Consider the following 20932-nt stretch of genomic DNA (forward strand, 5'->3'; position numbering starts at 1 on the left):
CAGCTGTGCCACAATCATACTATAAACAAATATAACATGAACATCTTTACACTCAAGGCACTAGCAAATAGGTGCTGCCTTCCAATGGTTCTATATACTATACAGTATTTATATCTATAAAGCACACTTTTTTTTTTACTGTAAACCACTTTAAATGAAAAGCTGAAATGTCAATATCAATCATAATGGAAATTCATAATGAATTTTGCAAAAACAAACAAGTATTTGTAGTACTAGTCTTAGGAATGCAGTTGTCAGTATTTGCTTTGGAAATAAATGCAATGGTAAAAAATGTATAAAAAGTAATTGCTGCTATTGTCATCAAAAGTAAATTTAGAAAAGAAGCACAACGAACAAGTAGATTTCATGCTTTGTCTATTTCAGAAATATTTGAAAATAAACTTTACGAAACACCATCTATAATTAAAGTATGACATTACCGGAATTTTAAAAAGTAAACCATGACAATAAATAGCATATTTTTCCTGTTATGACAGCACATAGAACAGAAAAACATTGATTTATAGAGTATATGAAGAAATACAACAAGTAGAAAGATATGCATCCTATCACAGTTTCAGACATGCCAAATTTTTGCACATTTTCAAAGGTGGTAATGGAACTATGTCTTTTTGAGTGAGTAAGGAAAAGGCAAACGGATACAGAATGCAGCTGGCAAGGGGAACAGCGAAGAAGGCACACACTTGATTGCATGTACACTCAGGATCTCAGTGTAGAATCCACAACGATCCGCTCCCAGGTTTCAGATTTTTCAGTGATCCCCAGTTTGCTCATGGTCTTTACTTAGGATACCTCCACCACCTGTCTCAGCTGCTCAATAAGTGGAACAAGCTCCTTCTCCAGACTAAAGATTAAACCTGGACACAAGTCAACACATCACTTCCTTAAAAGGCCACTGACAGATGAATCTGCTACTTGTGAAATTCTAACTCTGCCAAAACCCACATTACAATAGCACAGGTTTTAGCAATTTAAATCTGGTGTGAATTCATTTTCACTGGGGAAGTCTTACCTGTGTTGGCACAACTGCTTGCAATAAAGCTGATCACCAAGGGTAACCGGTTAAACTGAACAACCTGAAAGATAGAGTTAAAAAGAGAAGTTAATATTTCTTGTATTAATAGAATTAATATAGCACTCACCAGCATCATCCTCAAAATTGGGTGTGGAATTTCTCCAAAAGTGGGTGTCTTCTTCCAAGTAAAGTAGGAACTGAATAAATAAAAAGAATGAACATATGAAATTTATCACAGTGTTATGAATTAGTGTAAGAACATCTGCATCATTGAAAGGTTTGTAAGAATGCACAACTGAAGATCCACCAGACCAAGATGAAATGCTTCTGGGTAGAGAAGGTATCAGAGTACACAGGTATCATCCCTGGAAAGAACTAGAAAGGGCCAGGCCAAGGGGCAACCCACAGTGCCTGAGACCTCCAGATGGCCCAAGCCTCACTGACAAGAAGAGCAGCAGAAAAGTGGCACAGCGGCATAACGAGTACTGCTGCTGCCCGACAGTGCCTGGGTGGTGTGAGAGGACATGGTTTGATCCCCGCTCAGTCTGTGTGGAGTTTGCATGTTCTTCTTGTGTCTGCATAGGTTTCCTCCCATAGTCCAAAGACATGCTGTTCAGGTTCCCCCATAGTGTGTGAGTGAGACAGAGTGTGTTACACTGATATATGGATGAGTGACCCATTGTAAGTAGTGTATCTAGCAGTATAAGTCACCTTGTTGAATAAGGTGTGTGGGCTAGTAACACTACACAATATCCACTGTAAGTCGCTTTGGAGAAAAGCATCTGCTAAATAAATAAATAAATAAATACATGTAAATGTAAAAGTGTTGGATCAGGGGCCTCCATTAAATCCTGGCAGTGTCTGGTGCTCTCCAGTCAGCTAGAGCGGCCTCCCTCTCCTTGGTCCTCATCCTCCTCGACCTGTCTACAGCATTTGACACTGTCAACCACCAGATTCTACTCTCCTTTCTCAGTCAACTTGGGATCAAAGGAACACCACCACTGAGTCCTACCTATCTGACAGATCCTATCAACTGGTCCGGCAGGGTTCCCATTCTTCTCCTCTTTCAACTGGTGTCCTGCAGGGCTCGGTACTGGGTCCTCTGCTCTTCTCAATCTAGATCTCCTCCCTCAGCTCTATTATTGCCTCCCATGGATTAACTACCACTGCTACACTGATGATACACAGCCTTCCCTCTCATTTACACCCGGAGCATCAGACATTTTCACGCACATTTCTGCCTGCCTGTGGGGCATCTCTGCATGGATGTCTGATCACCACCTACAACTCAACCTCTCCTGATCAGAGATCCTACAGCTCCCAGCTGGCCTGTCTTCCTCTCATGATCTCTCAATCAAACTGGACAACTCACTCATTTTGCCTACCTCCTCAGTTAAGAATCTGGGAGTTATGACTGACTCAAGTCTTTATATCGCTCAGCACATTGAAGCCACAACCTGGACCTGCAGATACTTTATGCATAACATCTGCAGGATCCATCCTTTCCTCACAACAGACTCTGTGCAACTACTTGTCCAGGCCATGGTGACATCACACCTGGACTACTACAACTCTCTCCTGTCTGACCTTCCTGCTACTGCCATCAAACCTCTACAGTGGCTACAGATCACTGCTGCCCGAGTTGTGTTTGACTTGCCCAAGCGTTCCATGTATCTCCTCTACCTGTCTGTCTGCACTGGTTTCCTATAGCTGCCCGAATCAAATTTAAGACCTAGTTATGGCCTACAAATGCATCAATAGATCTGCTCCCAGCTATCTACAAGACTTGATCATCTGCTACACCCCAACCAGACTGCTGTGTTCTTCCACATCTGCCCACTTGGTGGTCTCACGCACAAAAGGTAAAGCATGAAGCTTCTCGGTTCTGGCTCTGTTGTGGTGGAATGACCTCCCCCTCTCACTCAGAACTGCCGATTCTCTGGCTACCTTTAAAAAGTGTCTTAAAACTCACCTTTTCAAGACTCATCTGAACACATAACTCACTTCGCCCATGATCTCTTAAGTTCATGTAAGGTGTAAATGTTCTTGCACTACAATATTGTGCCTGGACAAACCTTTACGTAGCTACTCCTGTAATGTAACAAATATTTATATGCATCTCCTAAAAAAAATTACTAGGAAGGTGATCAGGAATCATGGATATCTTGATAAAGTTTTATGCAGCTACTTGTGTGATGAACATTGGTTCATATGGTGGAAAGAAACTAACTGCATTTAAGAATCACACATCTGCATCTAAGTCTCTCTTCCTGCTAATGTAATGCACACAGTATTTTTGATGAGCTGTACATCGCTTTGGAGAAAAGCATCTGCTGAATGAATAAATGTGAACATAAATCATAGAAAACACCATTGGATGAAGATGCTTCAGGCAACAAAGAAGTTTGATGTGGACAAGAGGCTTCAGATAATGACAAGCATTGTCATTAGTTTGGCACTAGAGAAAATTAGCACAGAGGTGAAGACTGTCAAGTCAGGACACACAAAAGACAACTGAGCAGAGATGACCCAAGGTGTGAAGAGGAAACTGTGGGTATTGTGATGGCAGTTTGCATGGCAAATAAGGAGAAAAGAGTTGCACTGCTAGAGTTAAGATGCATTCTTAAGAAGAGACTCACGTTTTATGCAGGGAAAGGAGACGGAGAAAGGGGAAAGAAAGTACCAGAAAAAAGGTGGATTTTCTAACAGATCCCTTTAGCTTCATTAGGCAGCTGCTGGAGTTTTTCTCCAATGGGAGTTATAATGCTTCCTATAGTAATTCAGCCTTTAATACATACACATACACAAACATTGGCTGAAACCATTTGTTCCAAGCGGGGTCGAGGCAAGCTGGAGTCTAACCCGGCAACACAGGGCGCTTTTAATATATCTGGGTCATTTTTTACTATAGAAATTCCAGGTATGTACCCTTCTCAATAATACAACAGCGGTATGTGGGATTCAAACTGAGGTATCTGACTCTTTATAGAAATAAACTATTAATTTGTATGCATTAACTCAATTACTTAAATCATTGTGACAAGCTGGGATCTTTCAGGGAGCAACATTGAGGAGAAACTCAAGGTACCTGGGAAACGTCTACTGTTATTTGTGATATTTACAGAGACAGCGACTGATGAGTGTGAGATAATTGAGACAGGAAAGGTTTCTGATTCTGGTCTGCTTTTCAGGGTCAGGCACCTTCCTACTGCAGGTGAAGGTTTAAACAAATGGTGATGAGGACATTTTCTCTTGTCCCTCCTTCCTCTGAGCTGTTGTGGTCAAGCACAGCTATACCACAAATATATACACAACTATAGTAACACAAACATCTTTACACTCATGTGAACAAAGGCTTAATATGGTGACCAAATGAAGATCATCTAGAGTAAAATATTCATTAGCAACATTACACAGGTCTCAACAAAGTGCTTGCAGGCCTTGCAGAATAAAATATGTAAACAGTGGTCTTGGGAACTTTATTTTTATATTTCATAGGACACTTTGTCTCACACTCTTCTTGTGAGACCACTGTATAGATTCAATTGATGAATTAATGAAAATATAACATCAAAAAATCAAGGTGGAAATAATTTTTACAAATATTATAAAAATCAGCTCTTACTGTCCTGAAGAAAATTCTTTTGGTATTTCAATTTTAGCTGACAAATTTTCCCTCTGAAAACCATTCTTTCTCCCCTAGGACATGTTAATTCGATCTCCTCACAAAGGGAATTTGCCTAACAATGTGATTTCACAAAATTAGTTTACTGTTCTGTGAGGAATGAGTAGTAGTAACTGAAATTGTCATGCATCACTACTTTTATAAAAACTCTTTTGACAAAATCTATTTATGCACCTATATATTCTGCTAGAACCATTTGTGTGAAGTGCCTCCTCAAGGCTTGCAAGTGATCGTCCATTCAGGATGCAATTCTGTACACCTGACTATTATGTCACCGTCTGCCCATAGATATCACAAATCAGTTTGACTGTGATGTGAGTGTTGGCTCACCTGATATGACTTGTAGTAACAGATTATGCTCTTGTTCTTGGAAAGGCCCAGTTTGCTGCCTTGGTCCGTGGCCAGGGCAAAGGTAGACAGGAACCCAGGCCTGAGAGCATAATCCGGGGCACTGTCAGTGGCAACTGCAATTGAAGGAACAAAGCATCAGGTCTCTGCTTTTCTGTACTAACCTGCACTGTAACAGCCCCAACACAGGCTGGGCTTCTGGTACTGTACACAAGACTATGTGTATGGGAATTTTATTGAAACCCATGCCACGTATGGAACCCATCAGTATTTCATTGTTTGTTCTGTTTAGATCTAACAGTGAGAGAGCTTAGAAACAGTGAAGCTATATGCTATGTGTGTCTTGCAGCGTTAGGGTGCTTTGTGGTGTTAGCAGTCACAGAAAGTGGTGGGACTAGTATAAGTGGGCGGCATGGTGGCACATCAAGTAGAGCTGCTATCTCACAGTGACTGGGTGGTGCGAGAGGGTGTGGGTTTAATCCCCGCTCAGTCTGTGTGGACTTTGCATGTTCTCCCTGTCCCTGTGTGGGTTTCCTCCCGCAGTCCAAAGGCATGCTGTTCAGGTTCACCCATAGTGTGCGAGTGACAGAGTGTGTGTGTTCCACTGATGTATGGATATTGTAAGTAGTGTATCTAGCATTGTAAGTCACCTTGGTGAATAAGGTGTGTGGGCTGATAACACTACAGAGAGTTCAATGGAAGCTGCTTTGGAGAAAAGCAACTGCTACTCAAAAATACTGTATCAAAATTCATATGCTGCAACATATCTGTAAATATAACTTTTGATTTTCAGAATGTCACACTTAATAAAAATATGAATGTTAAGTAGTGAGAGTGGCATGGTGGCACAAAACATAGAGCAGGTGCCTCACATCACCTGGGGTGTGTGATTTGGCAAAGGTTCGATCCCTACTGGAATTTGTACATTCTTTTCATATTCATTAAGTGTTTCCTCCAGGTGTTCTGGTTGTCTCCCACAGTCGAAACAGATATCATAAGGCACATTAAGACCCTACTGCCCCCCTCACTGGACCCCCTGCAGTTCACGTATCATCCCAAGAGCTCAACAGACAACGCTATTGCCACGACCCTCCATTTGGCCCACACCCGCCTGGACAAAAAGGACACGTATGTTCAAATGCTGTTCATAGACTTCAGTTCAGCATTCAATACAATCATTCCACAACACCTGATTGGAAGGCTGAGCCTGCTAGGCCTGGAAACTTCCCTCTGCAACTGGATCCTAAACTTCCTGACTGGGAGACCTCAGTCAGTCAGGATCAGGAGCAGCATCTCCAACATCACCACACTGAGCACCAGGGCCCCCCAGAGCTGTGTGCTCAGTCCACTGCTGTTCACTCTGCTGACTCACGACTGTGTAGCAATGCGCAGCCTGAACCACATCATCAAGTTCACCGACAACATGACCGTGGTGGGTCTCATCAGCAAGAACGACAAGTCAATAAACAGAGAGGAGGCACAGCAGCAAATGGACTGTTGTAGAGCCAACAACCTGTTTCTGAACATGGACAAAACAAAAGAGATGGTTGTTGACTTCAGGAGAGCACGGAGCGACCACTCTCCACTGAACATTGATGGCTCCTCTGTAAAGATCTTCAAGAGCACTAAATTCCTTGGTGTTCACCTGGCGGAGAACCTCACCTCGTCCCTCAACACCAGCTCCATAGCCAATAAAGCCCAGCAGCATCTCTGCTTTCTGCAAAGGTTGAGGAAAGCCCATCTCCCACCCCCCATCCTCATCACATTCTACAGAGGGACTATGGAGAGCATCCTGAGCAACTGCATCACTGACTGGTTTGGAAATTGCACTGTTTTGGATCGCAAAGCCCTCCAGTGGATAGTGAGGACAGCTGAGAAAATCATCAGTGTCTCTCTTCCCTCCATCACAGACATTTACACCACACACTGTATCTGCAAATCCACCAGCATTGTGGATGACCCCACGCACCCCTCACACAAGCTCTTCACCCTTCTGACATCTGGCAAAAGGTACCAAAGTATTTGGACCCTCACAGCCAGACTATGTAATAGTTTCTTCCCCAAAGCCACCGACTCCTCAATACACAGGGACTGGACTGAAACCAACCCACACATATGCAACTGAACACCATTCGACGATACTGTACTGACCAAATGTAGTTCTTTTTGCTGCTAATTAGTATATCTATAGCATTTATCGTTATATTGTAATGTCTTCTGTTTTTACTGTGTTTATTGTTTTGCTAATTACTGTACTGTCTTGTGTTGTTTGCACACATGCACTTTACGTAGTCCTATGTAGGTAGCTGTGTTGTTTTATGTAGCACCATGGTCCTGGAGGAACACTGTTTCATTTCACTGTATACTGTACCAGCTGTATATGGTTGAAATGACAATAAAGCTACTTGACTTGAGATGTGTTTCAGGTGAACTGGTATCTCCACACTGACTGAATGTGTTCATGACTTCCCTGTCATGGACTGGTGTCCCATCCCTGTGCTTCCGGTATAGATCCGGACAGGAGTGACCTCGTGTCAGAACCAGGGTTTATTGTGTGTGTCTCAGTGAGTGTAAATGATGGAAGGAAACTAAATGATGCTGGATCAAAAAATCCTAAAATGTCAGGCACAGTCAAGAACTACAAGCTCGGTGTTAATGTCAGCTGTATTACCTTTAATTACTGGAACTCCGTCCCTGTCAGTCACAACTATTGCATGGAGACCTTCAACACTAGAGACAAGAGGTGGACAAAACGTAACACACATAACAACAGATTCATTAAATGCAATCAGATAGAAGCCAATGTTACAAGAAAAAATGTCTGACTACAGCTCCTACTCTAGTACCCTGGATCAAGGTCCTTACCCTGAACTGCTCCAGTAAAAATTACCCAGCTATATAAATGGGTAAGTAATTGTATATAGCTTATTATGTAAATCTGACATTTTAAGTCTTGCAGGTCAAAGCCATTGGTTAACTAATTAAAAATAATACCTAGCAGGCCATTTGTTTTGTATTTATCCATCCATCTATCTATCTTCCTCCGCTTATCCGGGACCAGGTCGCGGGGGCAGTAGCCCAAGCAGAGTCCCCCAGACTTCCCTCTCCCCGCATACCTCCCCCAGCTCCTCTGGGGGAACCCCAAAGTGTTCCCAGGCCAGCTGGGAGACAGTCTCTCCAACGTGTCCTGGGTCTGCCCCGAGGCCTCCTCCCAGTGGGACAAGCCCGGAACACCTCCCCAGGGAGGCGTCCAGGAGGCATCCGGAACAGATGCCCGAGCCACCTCAACTGGCTCCTCTCGATGCGGAGGAGCAGCGGCTCTACTCAGCTCCTCCCGGGTGACTGAGCTCCTCACCCTATCCCTAAGGGTGCGCCCAGCCACTCTGCGGAGCAAACTCATTTCTGCCGCTTGTATCCGCGATCTCATTCTTTCGGTCATGATCCAGAGTTCATGACCATAGGTGAGGGTAGGAACGTAGATCGACCGGTAAATGGAGAGCTTTGTCTTACGACTCAGCTCCTTCTTCACCACAACAGACCGGTACAATGATCGCATTACTGCGGACGCCGCACCGATCCATCTGTCAACCTGCTGCTCCATTTTTCCCCTCACTCGTGAACAAGACCCCGAGATACTTAAACTCCTCCACTTGAGGGAGCAACTCCCCCCTAACCTAGAGGGGGCAATCCACCTTTTTCCGACTGAGAACCATGGCCTCGGATTTGGAGGTGCTGATTCTCATCCCTGCTGCTTCGCACTCGGCTGCAAACCTCTCCAGTGCACGCTGTAACTCTTGATTCGATGAAGCCAACAGGACCACATCGTCTGCAAAAAGCAGAGACGAGATCCTGCGGCCACCGAAACAGACACCCTCCATTCCCTGGCTACGCCTAGAAATTCTGTCCATGAAGACAATGAACAGAATTGGTGACAAAGGGCAGCCCTGGCGGAGTCCAACGTGCACCGGGAACAGGTCTGACTTACTGCCGGCAATGCGAACCAAGCTCCTGCTCCGGTCATACAGGGAACGAACAGCCCGTAGCAGCGAGCCCTGAACCCCATAATCCCGAAGTACCTCCCACAGGATGCCATGAGGGACACGGTCGAATGCCTTCTCCAGGTCCACAAAACACATATGGACTGGTTGGGCAAACTCCCATGAACCCTCCAGCACCCTAGTGAGGGTATAGAGCTGGTCCAGTGTTCCACGGCCAGGGCGAAAACTGCATTGTTCCTCCTGCATCCGAGGTTCGACTTTCGGTCGGATTCTCCTCTCCAGTACCCTGGCATAGACTTTCCCAGGGAGGCTAAGGAGTGTGATCCCCCTATAGTTGGAACACAATCTCCGGTCCCCCTTCTTAAAAAAGAGGGACCACCACCCCGGTCTGCCAGTCCAGAGGCACCGTCCCCAAACTCCACGCGATGCTGCAGAGGCGTGTCAGCCAAGACAGCCTCACAACATCCAGAGACTTGAGAAACTCGGGGCGGATCTCATCCACCCCCGGAGCCTTGCCACCAAGGAGTTTTTTTGACTACCTCAGCAACTTCAGCCAGGGTAATGGACGAGTCCCCAGCCTCAGCTTCCTCTACGGAAGCCGCGTTGGAGGGATTGAGGAGATCCTCAAAGTACTCCTTCCACCGCTTGAGGACATCCTCGGTTAAGGTCAGCAGCGCACCACTTCCACTGTAAACAGTGTTGGAGGAACACTGCTTCCCCCTTCTGAGTCGCCGGATGGTTTGGCAGAATCTCTTTGAGGCTGACCGAAAGTCTTCCTCCATGGCCTCACCGAACTCCTCCCAGGCCCGAGTTTTTGCCGCGGTGACTGCCAGAGCCGCGTTTCGTCTGGCCCGCCAGTACCCGTCAGCTGCTTCAGGAGTCCCATGAGCCAGCCAGGCCCGATAGAACTCCTTCTTCAGCTTGATGGCATCCCTTACTTCCGGTGTCCACCACCGTGTTCGGGGATTGCCGCTGCGACAGGCGCCGGAGACTTTATGACCGCAGCTCCGAACCGCCGCCCCAACAACGGAGGTGTGGAACATAGTCCATTCGGACTCAATGTCCCCAGTCTCCCTCGGGACCTGGTTGAAGCTCTGTCGGACGTGGGAGTTGAAGACCTCTCTGACAGGGGCCTCCGCCAAACGTTCCCAACAGACCCTCACTATGCGTTTGGGCCTGCCAGGTCTGTCCAGCTTTTTCCCCCGCCATCGAATCCAACTCACCACCAGGTGGTGATCAGTTGACAGCTCAGCCCCTCTCTTCACCCGAGTGTCCAAAACATATGGCCGAAGATCAGAAGAAATGACTACAAAGTCGATCATCGACCTCCAACCTAGGGTGTCCTGGTGCCAAGTGCACTGATGGACACCCTTATGCATGAACATGGTGTTTGTTATGGAAAAACCGGGACTAGCACAGAAATCCAATAACAACTTACCACTCGGGTTCAGATCAGGAAGGCCGTTCCTCCCAATCACGCCCCTCCAGGTGTCACTGCCGCTGCCCACGTGGGCGTTAAAGTCCCCCAATAGAACGACAGAGTCCCCAGTGGGAGTGCTTTCCAGCACGCCCCCCAGGGACTCTAAAAAGGCCGGGTATTCTACACTGCCGCTAGGCGCATAAGCACAAATGACAGTGAGAGACTGTTCCCTGACCCAAATGCGCAGGGAGACGACCCTCTCGTTCATCGGGGTAGACTCCAACACATGGCGGCTGAACTGGGGGGCTATTAATAAGCCCACACCCGCCCGTCACCTCTCACCCTGGACAACGCCAGAATAGTGGAGAGTCCACCCTTGGTCGAGAAGAGTGGTTCCAGAACCCAAGCTGTGAGTGGAAGTGAGCCCAACTATATCTAGACGGTATCTCTCAACCTCCTGCACTAGCTCAGGCTCCTTCCCCGCCAGTGAGGTGACATTCCAAGTCCCAAAAGCCAGAGTTGGCACCCGAGGTTTGGGTCGGCCGGGCACTCGGCCCCGACCACTGCCTAAATCACAACGCACCGGCCCCTTACGTCCTCTCCGGCAGGTGGTGAGCCCACCGAAGAGCGGCTCCACATCTTGGCTTTGGGCTGAGCCCGGCCAGACCCCGTGGGCATAGACCTGGCCCCCAGGCGCACGCATGCGAGCCCCCCCCCCCCCCCCCCCAGGCCTGGCCCCCAGGCGCACGCATGCGAGCCCCCCCCCCCCCCAGGCCTGGCCCCCAGGCGCACGCATGCGAGCCCCCCCCCCCCCCCCCCCCCCAGGCGCACGCATGCGAGCCCCCCCCCCCCCCCCCAGGCGCACGCATGCGAGCCCCCCCCCAGGCGCACGCATGCGAGCCCCCCCCCCCCCAGGCCTGGCCCCCAGGCGCACGCATGCGAGCCCCCCCCCCCCCCAGGCGCACGCATGCGAGCCCCCCCCCAGGCGCACGCATGCGAGCCCCCCCCCCCAGGCCTGGCTCCAGGGTGGGGCCCCGGTGACCCCATACCGGGCAGGGTAAACGAGAACCTTGATTTAATAGTCATAAGGGGATTTTGAACCGCGCTTTGTCTCGTCTGTCACCCAGGACCTGTTTGCCTTGGGAGACCTTACCAGGGGCATATAGCCAACCAGGCAACATAGCTCCTGAGATCATTCAGGCACTCAAACCCCTCCACCATGTTAAGGTGGCAGTTCACGGAGGGGTGTTTTGCATTTACTTCAGTCTAATTGACAATATGAAATTTTTACTGACGTAACAAAATTAATTCATTGAGAAGGTAAATAAGGGTATTTTTTGTCAGTTAAAACTGTATAGTGAAGCTGTCGATACTGCTACTGGTTCAGAGCTTTCTAAAGCCTAATTTGAATCTAAGTAACTTGATTCTTAAAGCAGTTTTTTTTTTTTTTTTTTTTTTTATAACCCTGACATTTTTTAACTTTTACTCAGATTTGTGAACATGTAATTTTCTTTATTTATTTATTTTTACAATACCTATCTCTGTATGTGCATACATGCATTCAACCATTTTTTTTTTTTTTTTTTTACACAGAAAGTAGCATTAACAGTTACGTTTAACCTACCTTGGCAACTGCCTATAGAGGTATCGCTTCAGATCCTGAAATGAAGGGAAAAAATATATATGTTAGTTCTTAGGTTTCAAAAAACTACTTCTGGTTCATATTTATTTTGGCAACAAAAATATTTTAGTAGCGGCACAGGCAAAGCCTTCCCATTAGCCCCATCGCTTTGTGATTTCTCACTACTTTATAGATGTGTCAGAGTTGTTTCTATGTGTTAATATGTGCCATGTTAATGAAGGTTGTGTTGGCAGTAGTTACTGGGGTGGATCCTTGCACATGTGTGACTAATTTGTTTGTGACCTGTCAATGTTTGTGTTGTTGCGGTGCATGCCCCTCCATGTTCTACCTTGTCTAGTGAGCTCTGAGATATTGCTTGCATTGCAGCCTTAAATACACCGGTGTGAGTGTACACAATTTATATACAAAAAAATTGTTCCTTTGACAACCATTCATTACTTTATCATAGCATTACATGCATAAACTGATAATCCTGTATGTAGTGCTATTACGCATATAGCGTAGGATTGGTTTTTTTAATATACACACACACACACACACACACACACTACACAGTAACAGCATAACTATGATATGGAAAAATCATGGATAAAGTTGTAATATGTACTTTGAACATTGATTTCAACAGTGCATTTTACAGATCCTTTTCACTGTGCAAACCAAAATTTTATGAGACAGAATGCTTAAAATAATGTGATTAATACATGATTAAACAGGTAAATAAACTTAAATGTTTGTACCTTCAAAAATGCATAATTCGATGTTCATAACAGGAGAAACCAGTATATGAATTGTACATTTTCTCACATGAGTCTACTAAATGCAGATCAGACATTAAACCTGTGTTGAATCCTGTTTTTGTATGGGTTTATTCTAGGTCCTCTGGTTCCTCGAAGATGTGTTTTAGTTGAACTGGGTACTCCAGTAGTGTGTGAAATGTGTGTGATTACTCAGTAAGTAAGTTAATATATGTCCGGCAGGAAGCGGGACCGGGTACACCGTGCTGGGCGCCTATGCGTCCAGGCAGGATAGACCCTGCATAGTGCAAGCAAGTGAAGTGGTTATTCATTACCTGTTATAATGAAGGAATAAATGAATTTAAGACAATGAATGATTTCGATCGGCAGTTTGTGAACATTCTACTGTTCTGTTCCAGAGTATCTCGCTACGCTTACTCAGAGATACTGAATGATACTTACATCACTCATATCTGCAAGTTCTCGTATTAAATTCGAAGTAGAGTTGAGGCGACCAAGGAAAAAAATTCTGTGGAAAACAGAAAACAAAGCTGTATACATATTGAATTGTAAATACGATACTCTGCGATACCAGAAAACTACGTAACGATAAAAAATAGCCATTCTTCCGCATTAGCTATTCCAGCTATTACAACAAACGAAAACATATCGGTGAGATGTGACATAAGCATAACAGATATAATAATAAACAAAAACACTTTCTTATCCTTTTTTGAAACGACCCACTGAAAAGTTGCACTGAAGTTGGAATGAATATCACATGACATTCACATGCAGACGGAAGTTATTCCGCTCTTCCACTCAACAACTTCCTCTTAATTGGGGGGGGGAAACCAATGCCGTCAAAGAAGGGTAAGCAACGTAAAATTAGTGCATAACACAGAGTACTATATGTAACATAAAATTCAGCGTTGTAAGACACAGATTTTGAATGAAATGTATACATGTTTAATAGCAATTTTGTTTCTCGTTGAACTGAAGGTAATTTACTTTTTTATTTTTATTCACATTAAATGGATGTTTTACGACATTTGGGGATTCCGGTTGCGAGCGCTCTACTTTACGGCAGTGAATTGCACGTGCGGAGAGAAGTGTGTGCTGTATTCCCGGAATCTTTAGGCTCTTAAATAATTTGACTTTTTGCTTAACCACTCGATTTTAACAAGGTTAGTAATGGTTACGTTTAGACTGTGCAGATCTTTTTTTATGCGAGAACCCTATTCTGTATACCTAATTTTAACTTTGTCGCAGTTATTCACTGAGTTGATGACTGATTCAGTCGCGCAGACTGACTGTCACTGTGCATTCATCATGTTGTGCTTAGTATATAATCATTTTCAGTCAGTAACCTCAGTAAATGAAGTAGACTGTATATGATGTCGTGGCGTTTTTATATGAAACTTATATATATATATATATATATATATATATATATTACTGGCTGAAAACGGAATGCACCGATGCGATGAACAACGCTGAAGTAATGCAGGAGATGTCCGTTCTGCAGGGATGTCGTTCCGAGGTAGAGGAGCCCGGGGCGGTGGTGGCCGAGGAGGGGGCTTTAGAGGAGGTGGCCGAGGTGGCCGAGGTGGCTTTTACAAGCAGCAAGACTTCGGGCCTCCTGAATATGTTGTGGGTAAGAAGGACCATCGAGGATTGGAATTAGATGGACACACACGACAAATAACCGATAAATTACTACTAGATTTAGATGAATACGCTTGAATGAAGAGATATTCTCAGATGCACCGTGTTGTTTGCCTATGTGGGGTGGAGTAGTGGTTAGAACTGTTGACTTGATCGATGTCATTCAAACCCAGGTTTGAATTCCACCGCTGAGCAAGGTTCTTCATGATTGGTCCAGTAAAAAATACACAGCTGGTTAAAATGGGTAAATAGCTTTAGATAGCTCACTGTACAGACTGGGAGGTGCTTTGGGGAAAAGCATAGCCAAACAGAACAAGAATGTGGGACCAGATTATTTCAGATCCTTTCCACAGTGTTTACAACTTGAGTCATCTGTTTGTGAGTTCAAAAACACTGCACGTGTTGCTGGAGTGAATCAGCCAACAATTGCTAGGGAATAAGTTTGCAGAAATTAGTTTATTTTTCAGCCATTTTAAGGTAGTTTTAATGAAGGCTGAAATTAATAAAAATGAAATAGTCTTGCAAACAATTATTTTTAAATTTATTTTGTTACATCTGAGCCTTTATACTGTATAATCAAACATGTAAACATATTTAAGCCACGGAGCAAGTGTATTCCCTTTCTTTTAAAGTATGACTATAAAAAATTGTTCACCTGGTAGACTAATAATTTTTCTGGTGGGATTATACCGACTCTTTTTTTTTTTTTTTTTTTAAACCACTAACTTATCTTTTTTCCTGCATGGTAGAACTGGGGATGTTCATGCACCCCTGTGAAGATGACATTGTCTGCAAGTGCATCACTGAGGAGAATAAGGTGCCTTACTTCAATGCTCCTGTCTACCTAGAGAACAAGGAGCAAATTGGCAAAGTGGACGAAATCTTCGGGCAGCTCCGTGATTTTGTATCCTTTCTTTCTGAACTGCTGCATGTTTTCATGCTGTTGAACAAATTAGAGAGTTTCCCAAGCTCCTTTTTGTCTTAAAAATAATTCTGGTCTTAATGTAGATACAGGTTTCTCTTAGTGGAGCTCAGTATGCATATATCAGGATGAATGTTTGGTTCAGCGATATTGATGTCGTGTGGAACATATTTGCAGTTAGATGTCCTATTGAGTCTTTTTCACTGAGACATTTTTAAATATTTATGAGCCATTTAGCAGTACATTTACCTGGTTTTAATCTGCTTTTCCTGTTACAATTCTTAACCAAATAATTCAGTATTTTTCAGTTAAACTTTCAGAAAATATGAAGGCTTCTTCTTTCAAGAAGTTACAGAAGGTGGGCAGAATGTAGGAAGTGGAGGACATTAATAGAATAGATTTGATGAACTTTTCTTTGAGTTGCTGAATAGTGCTCATGTAAAATCAACCTGTGATTGCTGGAAATGTTCCTAAAATGAACAAATTTTCCATTTTCCAATCAGTTCTACATTGACCCAATGAAGCTGCTGCCCCTCCAGCGCTTTCTGCCACGGCCCCCAGGGGAGAAAGGCGCCCCCAGGGGAGGTCGGGGAGGTGGAAGAGGAGGTGGACGTGGAGGTGAGATACACTACATATCTATAACTTGTCAGGGAACCTCCTAGTGGTGAACTCAGGTCCTGAGTTGTCAGAAAGGTTATGCACCCTCCTCTCCTGTTGTAATGCAAAGGCATTGTGTCATCAATCTTGGTTGTTCCTCTAAAATGAAATGGTTTTTCTTCACCTTATGAAAGTATTGTGTTCCTGTGAAAAACCGTTTGTGAGGTGAATTTTAATAACTCTAGAACATAGCAAAAATTAGCTTCAGTTGTAAAACTTGTGTTCCTGGACCAGAAAATTAACACTCATTTATCCTAAAAATATCAATCCTGTTAAAATCAGCCAATTACTTCAATAATTATTGAATTACTTATAAGACAATATAACAAGGCAGGTTCACTTCATTAATTGAATACTGTATGACTATCTACCTGCATTTGTTCAGCTCTTTTGGAGCCATTACATACCATATGCTTAACACTCACAAACACAGATACCTGATACTCAATGTTTCTGTATTAATTTAATATTTAAAGGGAAAAAAATGAAGCACAACAGTAAAGACCAAAGAGATGAATTCAAACCCATTGAACAAGCGGACATGGTTTGGACAGTCCAAACTGGGTTGTGATTACTGAGATCATAACAGGTGAAACTAGTAAAGAAGGGCTAATGGTTGAGAACTTAATTCAACTGATCCAAGCTATAACTGAGAAGACCCTGTGGTAACTGTGGTGTCAGTCACTTTTTTTTTTTTTATAATGCAACAACATGGCAGCAATGCAGAAACAGCACAACTTTTACAGTTATGTTTATAGCATGAGTGTTTATAAATTTACAGACATATCTTTGACGCATCAAAAGATATAACCCTTCTCATGATTGCAAAAAATAGACAAAACATCAGAGGAAGTTGTCATTTAGTGAATATCGATATTTGATATTCAATAAAATTAATTAAAATGTGTCTTTGATTACATAATAAATCTGGTTCTAAACTTACCCTAAAGTAAACCTACATATCAATGCCATTACACCAATGTTTAGATTTGTACATTATCGCAAGACTGGTGACCACAAGTACACATTATATCTGAGATTACGGTAATTTTTTTTAATCTAGGTCTTTTCATTGAAGGAATAAAATGAAAAGGAACTGGTCAGTATTTTACCTGAGTAAATGCCCTGTGCTGTAAAACGGTGAATAGGAGGTGGTACAGTAAGTTCTGCTGCAGTAAAGCTTGTAGAGGAGCTCTGAGATGTGATCTGCATGTCCATACCTGCAAGCCTCCTCCTGCAGGCTCCTTCACAGATTGCTGTTTTTGTGCAGGTGGCTTCAGGGGCGGACGGGGTGGAGGTCGGGGCAGGGGAGGTGGTTTTGGAGGTGGACGAGGTGGTGGCAATGGTGGATTTAGAGGAGGCAGAGGTGGTGGAAACAGCCGTGGGTTCAGGGGTAAGTCTGAAATTCTCTTTTTGCATTTACAATTAATAATTTGCTCTGTGCAGGATGTGACTGGTTTTACCTTGTGACTGATGTTTCCAAGTGATTGATAAGCAATGACATATTAATTGTGCTCATCAATTCCTTTTACTCAGTTCTCCAGGAAAGCAACTTATTTTTGAAATTACTGTATATTGTAATGGCTTTGCTTAGCATGGGACAGCTTTACCTAGTAACTCCTTGATTTAGCTGCTTAATACTATAGCGTACGTAACCAGGTTTTCATAGTGAAGCATTAAAAGGTTTTAAAAAAAACCATGGGGACTGTCCCAAACAATGGCTTTTATGTTAAAAAGTAAAAGTAACTTAAGTTTAAACATAGCTCTTAAGCAATAAAACACAACCCTTATGCTATTTTGTTCAACGACCCCCGTCTTTTTTTTTTTTTTTTCTCTTGGTGTCAGGTGGGCGATGACAGACTGGACCTTGTAACGCAGATCGAGACTTTTCTGGGTCTGCCTGATGTGGACTGTACATCCAAGCCATGGTGTGACAACATTGATGTGAAATTCAGCTGGAGCTGAACAGTTTTAATGTCATTTGAATTTTTCCTTTTAAGTGTTTGTTCCTGTTATGTAATATTACACCTTGAGGTTTTGATTTTCCCCCCACCATTTAGTTTTATATGAAGATTTGTAATCTAAAGAAAGACATTCGGGTAGCATTTTTCACAGGAGCCCAAGGATATGTTTTGTAGTGGATTTGCCAATGGACCATCTACCACATCTTCCGATATAAGATTGTTTTTAAACAAATAAACCTTTGAACATGAAGGAAAAAGTTTGCATTTTCATTGTGTGAGGATCTGAGTTTATTGTTCTGGCAGTAGAAAATACAGGGCTTTTCCTCCAAGGATGAATCTGTTTCCTTACACAGTAATTAATGTTGTGATGTGTTGACATTTTATGCAATTATCTGAATTCCTGAACATGTCATTTTGCTCTTTTAAGCAGGCTTTAAATTGGAAATTATTTTGATTGGCTGTGGGTGTAGAATGAAGTCTATAACAATACAAATTTGATCAGCTTATGGTTTCTCAGAGGGGATCACAGATCCGGTGCTGAGTTCCCGCTTGATCCCTGGCAGTAATGACACTAGCTGGAAAACGTTAATTACATAAACAAGAAGGCATTTACGAGCACTGACCCACACCCTTTATTTTAATCTTTATCTATACTTCAGTTCTGTAGTTATGTTTTTTTGTTTAATTGAATATGTAACATTTGGTCTTGGGGAATGCATGTAAGTTACAGTACAGTGGGGAAGTTATGATAGATTTTACTTCATAAAGATTTCTGCAAGACTTGTATTAAGTTTTACAGTAAGCTACCCTTTTAGGAGTTTTGAATGCAATTTAATGTTGTGCATAGACTTTAATTTGTTTGCTAAAATAAAAAGACTAGAAATGTGCCAACCTGGCTACTCCCTTCTTGGGCCTCTAGGGGAGGCTTTTCCTAGTACATGACAATCCATTGCTGTTCCTATAAAGGTGGGGATGTGACAGATAGTCCCTGGCAAGTCTCATATACCTGCTATGGAGACCACACGGTTTTTATGCAGTTTGTATTCTTTGCCAGATCACTGTGATTGAGTTCCACTGTATATAAACCTCTGCACTTGGGTCCACCAACCTGCTCTTACCCATGCTGTCAGAGAATGCTCATAAAATTCACTTTTTTTTTGTATCTTTGGTGTTTTGATTCCATAGTTATTCCTGTCTGCTGTGATATTAAAACCCATTGTGGAAGAATACCATTTTGCCACTGATTCTGTGGCTACTAACGTTAACTCTGCTGTCAAAAGTTCTTGAGCACACGATCTTACATATTTCTTATGAAACAGTGCACTATACAATGTCATCAATCCCTCCCACTCTGTAATAATGTTATTTGCATTAAGTAGGCTTACATAACACATTTTTGGTGCTAAGTAGAGGAAATGCTGCATCCACTAATAGCTCCGGTTATTGGATATGTTCATACATTCCACACTCTCCCCATGCAGGGATATTGCTGTTCCCTCTGCAATTACCTATAGAATCTTGTATTGGTAGATGTCACTGTGATTCATCCACTTTCAAGAACAATCTGACTCGCAAAGCCTTTATCTGTGGGAGAAGGGTTAAAACCCAAAGATGGGCCTCAGCAGGATGCAATCTAATTCGTAGGGGATTTATCCATTCTCTCCAGGACACCATTAAACAGCTAACCTACCTCCAGGGCATAACCACTGCAACTGGTCCACTATGTTTTCACAAAGTGTCATCACTTCAACATGTCTTTGTGTAATCAGACCCTGATGCTAGACCAGATAGGAAATGGCTATGTTAATGCCATAAATAACATTGATGGTTTTACTTTTCCTTTGTGTTATACCTGCTCTTGCGTAGAACAAACCCCTAACGGTACATATTCGGTATGTGGAAAAATGGCTTCCTCCTGACTGATCAGGTTCTTCAAGTTCAAGTTTATTGTCATAGGTACAAGTACCATGTACAAGTATCATCACATCACAAACTATGGACAAAGACACAGACAATAGAAATACTGCACAAACAAAACAGTGACAATGACAGTGAGTAGTGCAGCAGTAATAACAATAATACCAGCTGACAGCCAGAGAACTCAGAACCAGAGAATGAGAATAAGAATGCTTAAGGTGACAGTGTAATTTACCAATGTGCTTGGGTGGAGCAGTCCAACTCTAGTTACTAAAGGTGGCACATTGGTTAGTGTTGTATACTCTTACAGCAGTGGGTTAAAAGCTGTTCCTGTATCTAGCAGTGAGGGTTCGAATAGACCTGAGCCGCTTTGCAGATGGCGGAGAAGAGAAAACTGCCCGTGCGGGGTGACTATGATCTTTCATGATGCGCATCATCTTTCTGCGGCAGCGTGTGGTGTAGGTGTCCTGGACTGCTGGTAGCTGTGTGCCGATGATTCCCTGAGCTGTTTTGACCACCCTCTGTAGGGCTTTCTTGTCCTGTATGGAGCAGCTGCCACCCCAGGATGTAATACACCCTGTGAGGATGGACTCCACAGCACACCTGTAGAAAGTGGTGAGGACTGTAGTGGACATCCAGGCTTTCTTCAGACACCTGAGGAAGTGGAGACATTGATGGGCCTTTTTGATGGTTGATGCTGTGTGCTCAGTCCATGTGAGTTTGGCAGTGACGGTGACCCCTAGGAATCTGAAGCTGTTGACCCTCTCTACAACGTCCCCTCCTATGTAGATGGGTGCATGAACCGTATCCTGTTTCCTGAAGTTAATCACCAGCTCCTTCGTTTTACTGACAGTGAGAGACAGGTTGTTGTCCTGGCACCACTCTCTCAGGAGCCTCACCTCCACTCTGTAGGCCGTCTCATCGTTGTTGGTGATCAG

At 43.6% G+C, this 20932-nt stretch overlaps 2 protein-coding genes across 4 annotated transcripts; one reads left to right on the forward strand and one right to left on the reverse strand.

The window, feature by feature from the left end:
• Window positions 1-289: 289 nt before the first annotated feature.
• On the reverse strand, window positions 290-13680 carry lamtor3 (late endosomal/lysosomal adaptor, MAPK and MTOR activator 3). Of its 3 annotated transcripts, none has more exons than XM_018766030.2 (7): window positions 13614-13680; window positions 13329-13395; window positions 12112-12146; window positions 7741-7799; window positions 5052-5185; window positions 1034-1097; window positions 290-878 (listed from the first exon to the last, which is right to left on the reverse strand). In XM_018766030.2, the coding sequence occupies exons 1-7, from the start codon at window positions 13652-13654 to the stop codon at window positions 805-807; spliced, it is 474 nt and encodes a 157-aa protein (XP_018621546.1). In that variant the 5' UTR covers window positions 13655-13680; the 3' UTR covers window positions 290-804. The 3 variants fall into 3 exon arrangements, with proteins under 3 accessions (XP_018621546.1, XP_018621545.1, XP_018621544.2); XM_018766029.2 differs by having other exon boundaries at window positions 13590-13674; XM_018766028.2 differs by lacking the exon at window positions 13614-13680 and having other exon boundaries at window positions 13329-13583.
• A 711-nt stretch (window positions 13681-14391) lies between these two features.
• gar1 (GAR1 homolog, ribonucleoprotein) lies at window positions 14392-18327 on the forward strand. The gene is made up of 6 exons (XM_018766181.1): window positions 14392-14523; window positions 15284-15438; window positions 15755-15814; window positions 15960-16074; window positions 17384-17506; window positions 17959-18327. Exons 1-6 carry the CDS (start codon window positions 14397-14399, stop codon window positions 17967-17969), a joined length of 591 nt encoding a protein of 196 aa, XP_018621697.1. The 5' UTR covers window positions 14392-14396; the 3' UTR covers window positions 17970-18327.
• The last annotated feature ends 2605 nt before the right edge of the window (window positions 18328-20932 follow it).

Source organism: Scleropages formosus, chromosome 8 (genome assembly GCF_900964775.1).
Source record: "Scleropages formosus chromosome 8, fSclFor1.1, whole genome shotgun sequence".
In the NCBI taxonomy this organism is placed as follows: Eukaryota; Metazoa; Chordata; class Actinopteri; order Osteoglossiformes; family Osteoglossidae; genus Scleropages; species Scleropages formosus.

Bases quoted from the DNA above. Each gene is read 5' to 3' on its own strand.
- lamtor3 (XM_018766028.2), bottom strand. From the start codon at position 13,490: ATGGCTATTTTTTATCGTTACGTAGTTTTCTGGTATCGCAGAGTATCG. The intron at 12,147-13,328 runs GTAAGTATCATT...CCTTCATTTCAG, and splicing joins AACTTGCAGATATGAGTGAT to GATCTGAAGCGATACCTCTA. The intron at 879-1,033 runs GTAAGACTTCCC...ACTTGTGTCCAG, and splicing joins AAGCAGTTGTGCCAACACAG to GTTTAATCTTTAGTCTGGAG.
- gar1 (XM_018766181.1), top strand. From the start codon at position 14,397: ATGTCGTTCCGAGGTAGAGGAGCCCGGGGCGGTGGTGGCCGAGGAGGG. The intron at 15,439-15,754 runs GTATCCTTTCTT...CAAATAATTCAG, and splicing joins TCGGGCAGCTCCGTGATTTT to TATTTTTCAGTTAAACTTTC. The intron at 16,075-17,383 runs GTGAGATACACT...GTTTTTGTGCAG, and splicing joins AAGAGGAGGTGGACGTGGAG to GTGGCTTCAGGGGCGGACGG.